The sequence below is a fragment of the Furipterus horrens genome, unplaced genomic scaffold (assembly GCF_987537825.1).
Source record: "Furipterus horrens unplaced genomic scaffold, mFurHor1.1.pri manual_scaffold_10, whole genome shotgun sequence".
Classification (NCBI taxonomy): Eukaryota; Metazoa; Chordata; class Mammalia; order Chiroptera; family Furipteridae; genus Furipterus; species Furipterus horrens.
In genome coordinates this window covers 82417473-82429206 of record NW_028327180.1, presented here as the reverse complement: position 1 = coordinate 82429206, position 11734 = coordinate 82417473, and the positions used below count along the sequence as shown (strand labels likewise).

Here is an 11734-nt window from a genome sequence, read left to right as displayed (position 1 = left end):
AGGAAGAGACCAGAGTGAGGGGGAGGCCCATCCTGCCCCTCCCCTCCGCACCACCTCTGTAGCCACTCACTGGGCGCAGGAAGGATCATCAAAAATTGCCAGGGTTTATCCACCCCCCCAACCCCCCTCCGCCAGCTTCCAGCCCAGAGCCTGGCACCTCGTTGTGCTCAGGCAATGAGGAACAAATGAATGAGCAGCCTCCTACCATGGATTTCACGCCGTCCAGATTCACAGTGAAGCCCTGCTCTGACAGTCCCACACCCTGCACTACAGCCTTCAGTTAGAGTGATGGGAAGTCCCTCATGGTTGCCTGGGGCAGGCGAGGGAACAGGGGTTAACGGTAAATGGGGCCACTGGCGATCTTCCTGGGATGGCGGCAAGGTTCTAAAACTGGACTGTGGTCATGGCTGCATGACTCTGTATTTACTAAAAATCTTTGAATTGTACTGCTAAAACAGGTGCCTTTTATAAGTAAGTGGCACCTCCATAAAGCTGTGAGGAAGGAGGAGGAGGAGGAAAAGAAGAAGTAGCATTCAACAGCTTCCCAGTGCCCATCTGAAAAAGGGAAGGTCCCTTAGCCAGGTATTTGGGTCCCTCTGCAATCTGGCCCCAGACCATGACTCACAGTAGCCTCATCTGCTCCCGCCTGTCTACACAGGGGCTTTCCTCCAGTGCACCTGTCCCTTTGCTGGGGCCAGAATGGCTGTCAGGTGTGATCATGTGTCTCACATCACTGGGGTACTCCCTAGCCTTCCAGAGAGCAAAGAGCTGGCTCACCAAGGAGCTTATACAGAACACAAGAGGCAGACCTTTATTTGGAGAGGACAGCCAGAGAGGGGGCAGAGGGACAGGTCCCCCCAGGAGCCTCAGCAGGGGACAGGTGAGAGAGATGCCATGTGACTCTGCCATGAAGGTGGGGGATGGCGGCAGTCCCTGCAGGAGCATCCCAGGGCAGAGGGGGAGGGCTGCGTTCAGGCTTTGAGTAGCAGGAGTGCTGGGAAATCGCCCCTGAAACCTCTCCTTGGAAGTCTGGGAAGACAGAGCCCAAGGAGGAAAAGAGCTGGCTTCGCTCCTGGGGGTTCCAAGAAAGCTTTCAACTCTCCAGTGGCTCCTCAGAAAGAAATCCCAGCTCCTTACTGTGGTCTCCACAGCACAAGATCTTACATTTTGGGCTGTCACCCCATTAGAATAAGCCCCCTGAGGACAGGCCACATCTTCCTTGTCCCCGCTCTAACCCAATGTCTAACACAGTGCCTGGAACCTGGATGTGTGTGAGAATGTCTGGGGCTCTTTCTAGAACCCCAAACAGCCTGGGTCTCGAGAAGTGCCCAGCACACCAGCTACAAGGACTCTGTGAGGAGCAAGGAGGGAAGCTCGAAGTTGACTGAACTTGAAACCCCTAACAAGAGCTGACGACTGCAGCCCCCAGAAACCACCTGGGGCCCAGGTTTGTCTTCAGGCATGTGCAGAAAGAAATACCTTGACACAAGGCCGCTGGCTTTTGGACCTGAGACCTGTCCGGTGCCAGGCGGTCCCTTCCTTGTGGGTTTCAGAGCTTGATGCTGGGTAGGGAGTGGCGAGCAGGAGCTTCTGCAGCTGCGGAGAAGCAGAGAAGAGAGGAGCTGGGGCTGAGCCACAGCCAGAGGACGTGGGGAAGGGGAGAGGCCTGAACCCAAGCCAGCCCCTGGGGACTGACCACGTCCTGACCCAGGTCATCAGAGGACCATGCAAAGGACACAGGATGGGCATTTAATGACCTAGAATATGTTCCCAATATACAGGTTTACAGCATACTCACAGTTGTAAACCTACTTTTGCCCCGCCATGTATAACACAAATACTAATAAGTGGACCATATAAGCAAGTCTCCCTCCTGCCCAAGGCCCCCTTTCTCCCTCCCAGAGGCAACTACTATGAACTATTTTCATGTGACCCAATCATAAGGTGGGATTCAATCACACAGGGTGGGCAAAAGAAGGTTTACAGTTATGATGAGTCTTGAGTTAATAAAGTCATTGCACTAATCATAAGCTGCATATCTTTTTCCACACGAACAAGTGTAAACGTACTTTTGTCCACCTCTGTATAGTTTTTCACCATTTGTATTACTTTTTAAAGAAATTAGTTTTTGAAAAAGCAATATGAACAAAAAGAACAAAAAGAAATCAGCTGGAATCCCCCCCCAAAGAATCCTTGTAGTCGCTAACCTTCTACTGTGTGTGTGTGTGTGTGTGTGTGTGTGTGTACTACATGTGGATGCAGTGTCCCCATAACATACATACATCATATTTTAACAGAATGGGCAGACATTACCCGAGATCTATTCGGATTTCTCAGAGTCACAGACATGCTTCTTAGGTAACTAGATTTGGAAAGGATTTACATTTTACTGGAATGCTCATGTGTGTTTGGGGTTGTTAGACATTCACCTCTCAGCACTTAACACAGTATGCACATGACACCTCCGGCCACTCAACCGTTTCTACACAAGTAGAAGCACGTGACACTTTAGCTTGTCTGGCTTTTCTAATTTTCCAGTGAAATTGCTGAGACACTTATACTTCTGAACCCAGAGGGCAGATGCACAAGGTATCCCAGCCGAGAAAGCGGGGGGCTGAGTGCTGCTGGAGTCCTACCAGGGGTCCTAGCATAGCTGCAGATGAGAACAAGTAAGGAAGTATGAGGTTTTTGCTAAAGCACTGAGTGCTTTCCTGAGGGTCATGCCTCACAGGTCACCCCAGCCAGGAGTGCCAAAGGCCCAGGAAGCAGAGAAAAGGCCGTGCCACGCTCTCCTAGGAGTTGGAGGGTCCCCAACACCCCTCCTAGACCCCAAGCCTACACACACATATCTGTGATTCTCTCACATGGGCAGAAAAAATTCTGCGGACTGGAGAGACCTGGTTCTGGCCCAGCTCAGCCCCAACTTACCCTGAGACCTTGGACAAGTCCTTTTCTTCACTGGGCCTTGGTTTCTCCATTGCTATAACAGGGGCAGGTAGATTAGATGACTAGAGCTGAATCTTTTCTGACTCAGGAGTCCCTCTAAGGATATGCTAGAAGCTGCTGACCTCAGAAAAACACACAGGTATGTAAGACACCCAGGGGTCCCTGCCAGTTCAACGGTGGACTCTCTGGGATCCATGATTCTAGGTTAAGAACTGAGCATGTGGACATGTCAGTGCCTTTCTAACTCTGTCAGTATACTGTGAGTCTAGAAGGTGAGTATGTTTCCTGTGTGCTAGTACAGTGCCTGAAACAGGTGCTCAAAACTGTGCGGAGTGAAGGCAATTTAAGACCTGGGAGGGGCAACCTGTGACCAGCAGGGGTCGCTCTCTGTCTCTCGGAGGTTTGGTCCCTCTCCAGAGTCCCATATAGAAGTGGCACTGCGAATTCCTTTTCTTACTGCTACTAATGGTCATGCCAGGACTATTACCTAGAGAGCATTTACTGAGCAAATTCTATGTGCCAGGCACTGTACTAAGTGCTTTACATGTATGACCTACTGCATTCCTCCTAAGAGCCTTTGAGATAGGCACTATTTTTGTTTGACCAGAAAGCTGAGTCAGAGAAGTTAGGGACACACAAGCATTCATTGGTGGGGCAGGGATTTGAACCCAGGTCTGAATTCCAGTCTGAAAGGAAGGAGGACCACTATCAGCAGAAGCCACAATGTGGGATTGAACATACTCATGTGTCCAGTAAATATGAGGTACTCGGGAAGGTGTCCTGGTCCAGGAGAACACCTGGATTCTAGGGTCCATGGGCATATCAACTTGCTATGTGACCACAGGAGAGGCTCTCTTCACGCTGGGTCTCCACTTCCCCATCACTGGGCTTGTTGGTCACCAAGGGCCTTTTCAGCTCAAAACTCTCCATGACCCAAAACCCCTCTCCAGCTCCAACAGGTTCTGATTTTCTGAGTCTCACTAGCCCTCAGCAGCCACAGCACCAAGGTGAGAAGCCCAAGATGGGAGAGTGTAGCTGAACTTTACACCTCATGACATCTCAGCTTTTGTACCCTTGGCCTGAGTCAAGGGCAACTGCTTTGAGCAAGTCTTGAGGTCTAGACACCTTTGAGAATCTGATAAAAGCCGAGACCTTCTCCCCAGAGAGTGGTGATTCCATGTACTCATTCTCATACTCCACATATACTCACACAGATAGCATTTAACTTTTGCTGATGGAAGTATAAACCAGCCAGCCCCTTTGGAAGGTAATCTGGAAGTATCTGCCTCAACTAAAAAGTCATGGATCTCTATACCTAAGAATTCCATTTCTAGGAAATTTATCCACTTATATGTGACAAAGGCCACTGTACCAAGACAGTGATGACAGCACTGTATCAATAAAGGAGTTGAAACAACATAAATATCCATCAACAAGGGGACTGATCACAAAGGAACACTATGCAGCCAAGAAAAAAGATGAAAGAGTTACCTGTGCTCATCTGAAATTATTTCTAAGACACACAGTTCACTGAGAAAAGCAAGGTACAGAACAGTGTATAATGCAGGCTCCCTTTTCACAGTATTAAAAAAAAAAGGTGGAAGAGGGAAGTCAGGTGGAAGAGGAAAGTCGTATAACAGATCAGTAACCATGGTAATCTCTGGGAAAGGAAAAGCCAATGGTGAAATGGGTAAGAAAGTTTTGCTTCTAACCATCCACATTTCCTGCTCGAGTTTTTACTGTGTGTGTGTATCATCTTTAGGAACATATTAACTTCAAGGTTTTGCAACATGACCGAAGTGAATCCATGAAATCCCCAACAGCCTACCAAATACATGTGAAGACCCTACAGAATGCACGTGAAGACCCTGTGGCTAGTCCAGCCACACAGGTGGTCAAGGTGAGATCCAGGGAGGCCTCCCACACCCCATCCCGGCTGTCTGCTGTGAAGCCCGTTGCCATGGATGCACAGAGACCTCTGCAGGGGCTGGAGCTGGTTTCCCTACACCCACCAGCCCTGCTACCAGGCAGCAAGTCCCAGGCCACCACCGTCACTTCAGCTGGCAATAGGTTCTCACCAGTGAGAGCTCGTCCATCTCAGGGGCTGGGGGGCTCTCCAGGGAGGGGCTGGGGGGCGCAGATGAGGGGACAGGTGAGACTGAAGTGCAGGATGGTGTGTCTCCACCATCCAAGGCTGGGAAGGTGGCCAGACCCATGTCATCTTCGGGGATGTCATCCAAGGTCTTGGAGAGAGCAGCCAGGAGGGCTTCGTTCTCACTGTCGATGATCTGAAGCAGGGAGCAGAGGGGGAGCAGAGAGGGAACATGGTCAGTCAGAACCTTGGGCTCAGCCATCTTCACGGTAGAAAGCTGCACGATCACCACCCCTGCAAGCCGCTCTTGGATGCTTCCCCCACAAGATTCTCCCAGTAGTGCTGCCATAGGAGATGTCCAGGAAATGTGTTATCGACTCCACAGATCTGAGAAGTTTATGAGCAGACAGCAGGTAATATTGGAAACAGCCTTGCCCTGGGAGTCCCAGTCAGCTGCTCATCAGCATGAGAGGCTGGTTTATGCCCCTGGTAGCAGGATCCCATTATGGGTTCCAGCCCCAGACCCAGCAGGCAGTGGAAAGGCTAGAGGCTTCAGGGTTCAACCAGGACAATGATAACCACAGCTACCATTTCCCTGAGGGTTCCCAGGGCTCCCTTGCCTCATTCACTCATAAGAGGTAGTGAGGGTGATGGTTAGGAGTTTGGGCTCTGGAGCTGGGGTGGAATCCCAGAACCCATGCTTTTCAACTATGGGTCCTTAGACAAGTTACTTAGTTTTTTCATCTGTCAAGTGGGATAACAACAGTACCTACTTTATAAGGTTATTGTTGAGGACTAAATAAGTTAACATATATAAGAATCTTAGAAAATAGTGCCTGGCACATAGTAAGTACTCATTACTATTCCTACTACTATTACTTCTACTAGTAGTAGTAGTAGTACTACAATAATTCCTGCATTGATGGTGGTGACTATAATGGTGATGGTGATGATGATGGAGATGGTAGTAGTGGTAGGGACAATTCCCCCCCCCCCCCATAACATATATATACTGAATGGCTACCCTGTGCCTGGTATTGTCTGGGCACTGGTGATACAGCATGCCAAGATTGGTATAGTCCCTGCCTTCATGGAGCTTACCCTCCAGTGGAGAAAAGAGTTAAACAAGGAAACAAGATCATTTGAAAGAGTGAGGGAAGCTGAGAAGAAAATAAAAGGGAGTTTTAGTGGAGAATAAGAACATATTGAAGGTTTACATACTATTTTGGGGGTAAAAGAAAGCTGCTGTGAGCAGCTGAAATGGAAACTCATAGGCTGAAAGATGAGAAGGCACCAGTCAGGCAAAGGCTGGAAGAAAGATTCCAGGCAGAGGGGTAAGTGAGCACAAAAGCCTGGGACAAAGAATTTGGCTGATAAGAGGAACAAAAAGGCTTTGTAAATATTGCCTCCCAACAACCTATAAGGGGGGGTACTATTCTAATCTCCATCTTACAGTTGAGGAAACTGAGGCTCATAGAGGTTGGTGAGGTGTCCAGGGTCACATCGCAAATCCAGCACAGAGGCAGGGCTTACACTGAGCACAGATGAACCAAGACCCTTCCTCCTCTGATGTCTAAGAGCTACAACAAGGAGGGTGAGTGAGCACACTTCCAGCCCACCCTGGCACCAGCCCACCAGCGCCCACAGCCAGCCAGAGGCCCCAGGGTGTGGAAGATCTCGCTATTTCTCGGTGAGGCAGAGAGTACCTCATTTATTAAACTCTGGTTGCCGGGCCTGCTGTGGCGGGAAGCACATTCTGTCACAAGATGCCTGCCCCAGCAGGCCTTCCCATCCCAGGTCAGGCTGTTTATCCTTTCTTCAGGAAGTTCATCTGAAATGCACATCTCGTGACGGCCTTTTGGCCACACTGCATCTGTTCCAGGCCTTGCAGCCGGAGCAGCAGCTGAGTAATTCAAAGGGGGGACATGGGGAAAAGAGAACAAACGAGTTTGTAATTTTTGGAACACAGCTAAGAATAAAAGAAAGGTCAAAAGAAGGTTTTGGTTGGGCCTGACCCAAGGCCCTGGGGATAGAGGCGGGGTGGGGCTGGGGGAAGGGCAAGGGTAGATCTGGGCCCAGGGACTCAGGCTCAAGAGTGCAGAGGAGCTCACTTAACTGCCCCCCACCCCCACCCAAAGACCAGAGTCCCCTGTGTTCCCAGAGCAATCTGTCTAGCCAGACGGGTAGTTAAGGTCTTGGAACCTGTGCTCGATGACCACTCTTGGGGCTGAGCATGTGGGGCTCTGCCACCATAGGGCGATCTTGGACAAGTCTTTTCCTTCTAAGCCTTGCTGCTTTGTCTGTAAAATGGGAGCCCATGATCCCTGGCCAGCCCCACCCCCAGGTCTACTAGGAAGGCAAGTCTGGAAGTAGTGGTGTGAGAGCTTCCAGGCCTTGCTCAGTGCCTGGAGCATGGGAGGCCCCCAGGCAGATTTTTGAATGGAAGAATGAATGAACCAAACAGTGAATTCTGGCCTCGAGGAGAAACCAGGGTTTCAAAGAACAGGTTCTAGAGGGACGTTATTCAGAAATGATGTAATCTAGCACTGGAAGGAATGAGAATTCCCTCTTTCACAGAGGTAGGTGATGGCCCAGAGATATTATGAATGACTACAACTCTCAACTGGATCCCTCAAGGAACACACAGTGAAGGGGATGTCAGACGCTGTCCTGACTGCTACCGCTCCCCTTACTGCTAACCAGATGTGGCTGTTCCTTCCATGCCAGCATCTTTCTTAACATAACCCTCCAGGCGACCATTGCCAATCCAATGCAGGAGGCGCTCATGAGGACACTTATTTGCCATTCCTTTGGGGGTGGGGGGAGGGTGAAGGTCCAGGAAGGAGACTTGTCAAGGTCACACAACAAGAAAGCAAGTCAGCGGAAAGGCCAAGGACTATGTGCCAGGCACTGTGCAAAAATGAGCACAAAATGGCAGAGACCTCAAGAAGACCCAACAGGTTGGTAGAAACAAAATGACTAACAAAAGGCTTCCACCATCATCCTCAGCCCTCCCCGAGCTGCTCCAGCTGGGGCTGGAGGCCCTGACCCCGCCCGGGGAAGAAAGGCCATTCCTGCCCACAGCATCTTCCTGTTGGCATGCTAGGATAATGCATTTCAGGGAGCCTGGCCACCCTTCTCCTCTTCCTGGGCCCATTAGCTTGACTCTCCCAGCTCTGCTTGGAAACGCAGTGTAAATTAATGGAGAGTTAATCAGCTGAGGAAGCGATATTAATAGACTCGGCCCCACCCCCAACCTTCCAGAGCTGTTCTCAAGCTAGAGGAAAAGGAGTCTTTACGAAATCTCAGGGAAAATGCTTCATTTGGGGCCTAGAGTGGCTTGAAGGAATGTCGCAGAACAGAATTTAGGCTATTAGGGCTGGAAGGACATTCGGAAATCCTCTGCTGTCCAGAGGGGTTAACTGGGATCCAGGGGCCTAACTGGGACCCAGGATACACAGGAAATCAGTCCCCCCACTTTTTTTACTGGGAGCTGGTCCATAGATTTCACCTGAGTCTAATAGGACCTTGTGACTCCCCCTCAACAGATTAAGAACCAGTGATTGAATCCATGTTCCTTCCTCATTCCTCATGTGGGGAAACTGAGGCCCAACCAAAGGAAGCTACTTGCCCAAGGCTACACAGCACATCGTGACAGAACCACCAAATGCCGGCTTCCTCCAAAAACCCTTACGAAGTGCCTGTCGTGGCACTGACTCCAGGACTCGGGGCACACAGAGAAATGGACAGCACTGTCCCTGCCCCCGAGGAGCTGTGAAACCTGTCACAGTAGCTTGTTCTCCACTCTCCCGGTCTGTTTCCATAGCAATAGTGTCATTTGACTGTTAGTACACAGCTCTGACACAAGGCAGCACAGCTCTGAGTCCCACTGGTCAAATGAGGAAACTGTCCCAGGTAGCGGCAGAAGGAGGACAGAACCTATGGCCCCTGAGTCCCAGCTCAAGGTTGTGGAATGGGTCATATCTGGTACTTGGCAGGAAAGAAAATATTACAATTGGTGCCTTCACTCAACACATATGATTGAGTCCTGATAATGGGTGAGGGCCCAGTGAATAAAATGCTGTTTGTCTTCAAGAAGCTCAAAGTCTAAAGGACACATATAGCCACATGCACACACACATGCATGCGTGCACACGCACATGCAAACACACACACACAATGGAATCCAGGAGAGGAAGTACCTGACCGACTGCCTTAGAAGGAGCCAACATGAGAGCTGGGCACTGAAGGATGTAGTCATCTGATAAATAGGTATTAAGGCCTGAGAAGTGGTGGGCTCTGTGCAGAGCCCTGGGACGATAACAATGCAGTGTCGTCACAGCCCCATGCTCAGGGCGCTGACGACGGGGCAGGGGAGGAATCAGGTGCCGACCACATAATCCCAGGCACAGAGGTGCTGTGAGGATAATGGCCTTGTCTTGAAAGAGGAGGTCAGGAGCACAGACCATGGACAGGAGAGTTCTGCGCAATCCTTGCTGGGCTGGGAGCCTGGGGGGCCACACCAGGCTGACCTGTATCTGAGACCATGTCATCATGTACATAGTAGGATGCTGGCAGGACCTTGTTAGTGGGATTGGCCAGTCTCTGAATAGTTAGGGATCTGTATGGTTTAGGTGGGGATGGTCTCCATGCAGCATCTAAGTCCCTCTCACTCATCAGTCTACACGACATAAAACTATTTTCCGGAAGTTGGTCCCCTCTGAGGGAGGAAGCAGCCTAGTGTAGGTCCCATTCCTGTTGTTCACATAAAGAATGACAGTCACCAGATGGAGCCAGACCTAGATCCCAGCCCTGCTGATCCTCACAGGGTTGGCAGAGAGGTTGTGTAGCTATGAGGGGTACGGGTTCCTGGATTTGTCTTCACCCTGGCCCTTCCTAGCTGTGGGACTTTGGGCAAGTTACTTAACCTCTCTGAGCTTCGAGTTCCTCACTTTTAAAGTAGGTTATTAATAGTCCTTTACTTATAGATTAGAATAGCCTTGGGGGGGGGAAATCAAACTCCTTCCCATAGCCCACAAGACCCTGCATGTTCTGACCCCTGCCTGCCTCTCTGACTTTACCTCCTGGCATTTTCCCCTTAGCTTCTACCCGCCACCCCTTCTGTTCCCCAACATAGCAAGCTTTCCTGCTTCCAGGCTCTGCACTTACTGCTTCCTCTGCCTGGAAAGCTCTGTCCCTTCCCTTTGGTCTCCATAGGGCTCCTCCTTTCCACCTTTCAGCTGAAGCACCTCCTCGCCAAAGAGACCTTTCCTGACCACCTAATCATTAGAACCCCTTCTCATCCCGGGTTTATTTCCTTCTGTGCCCCTGTCACAATGACCGTTGTCTGACTATGTGTTAGCTGATCAAGGGTCCCTCTCCCCTCTAGACTGTTCCATCCACTGATGAACGCAGTGCCTGACCCACAGCGAGCCCCATCAACATTTCTAGAAGCGACAACATAACCCTCAGGACTATCTGGGACACCAGCATGGCATCTGACACAGTGTATTGCTGTTTGTTGTTGCTACTATCTTGCCAGACAGGTGCAGGGAGCTAGGTCTTCTTCCCCCTATCTTCACGGGGGAGCATACTTCAAGGTAAGAATAATGAATTCGAATGTACCCATCACCCAGCTTCAAGAGCATTGCCATTCTTCTTTCATCTGTTACTCTCCAGGCCACCAACACACCCACACAAACAGATGCACGCAGAGCTTGCTTTATTCTGAAGCAAGCCTCAGACTTCATATTATTCCACATTAGAGGGCTTCTTAAAGGAAACGTCGCCCATTATGTGCCCCCGAGGCTGGGCGTGGGAGCGCAAAGGATCAGAGGCATTTGTACACACAGCAGTTCTTAGCAGTGCCTCTTTTAAAGACCCTCTAACTGTACTTATGTCTGAGAGTTGTTAAGAGAATTAACTGATTTAATATCCACAAACAGGGACAGTCCCACCACAGAGCAGCTGCTCAGTGAATGCGAGGCGTTCCCATTATGGCGCCATCGTGGATATAAAGCCCTGGTTTGGGAGGCAACCTGGATTTGAATCTGATTCAAACAGGTTTTAAATGGCCTTGGCACATGGCTTCACTTCTCCAAGCCTCAGTTTCCTCATCTGCACAATGGGGAAATAATAGCACCTGCCTCACAGGAGAGAGATGAGAACTAAGGGAGATACTATAGGGAAGGGAGCCCTTGGAACCCACCTGACCCACAGAGGGGCTGGGTTCTGACTGGGGGACCTGAGACTGAGCAGCTCTTCTGAGCCCTCACTTTCCAGAGGCCTGGCAAGGAATGAGAGCCACCTAAGATCAGGTGCAGAAGAAGGTGGTGCAGGGCAGAGCCAGGCTTTCAGGGACAGAGAGGGACATAGCTGGACAGGAGATAGAGGACATACCTGGAAGAGCTCTGAGTCATCAGGGCTGTATGGGCTCTGCTCGGGGTCGGAGCCCTCGGGGCACCACTGCAGCTCCTCGAAGCAGGTGGCAGAGTCGAAGTCGCTGGCATCCAGCTGGGAGAGGTCGAGCTCTGGAAAGTCAGCGCAGAGTTGCTCCTCCCCGGACCCCCCACCCTGAGGAGACATGAAGGAAGGAGGGAGGTCAGAGCTGAGCTTAGCTAGACCCAGGTGGGTCATGATGCTTCTGGCTGAGACCTTTAGCCGCCCTTGGCCAAGCCCCAATTTTGCCAAGTGACC

At 50.6% G+C, this 11734-nt stretch overlaps 1 protein-coding gene across 1 annotated transcript in view; it reads right to left on the bottom strand.

Moving 5' to 3' along the window:
- Positions 1-11734, bottom strand: part of PPARGC1B (PPARG coactivator 1 beta) — a 94539-nt gene that overhangs the window by 13485 nt on the left and 69320 nt on the right. The window contains exons 2-4 of the mRNA XM_090288390.1: positions 11438-11611; positions 5025-5234; positions 1480-1596 (exon numbers count right to left, since the gene is read on the bottom strand). Coding sequence (XP_090144516.1) covers positions 1480-1596; positions 5025-5234; positions 11438-11611 — 501 coding nt within the window. The remainder of the gene's footprint in view (positions 1-1479; positions 1597-5024; positions 5235-11437; positions 11612-11734) is intronic.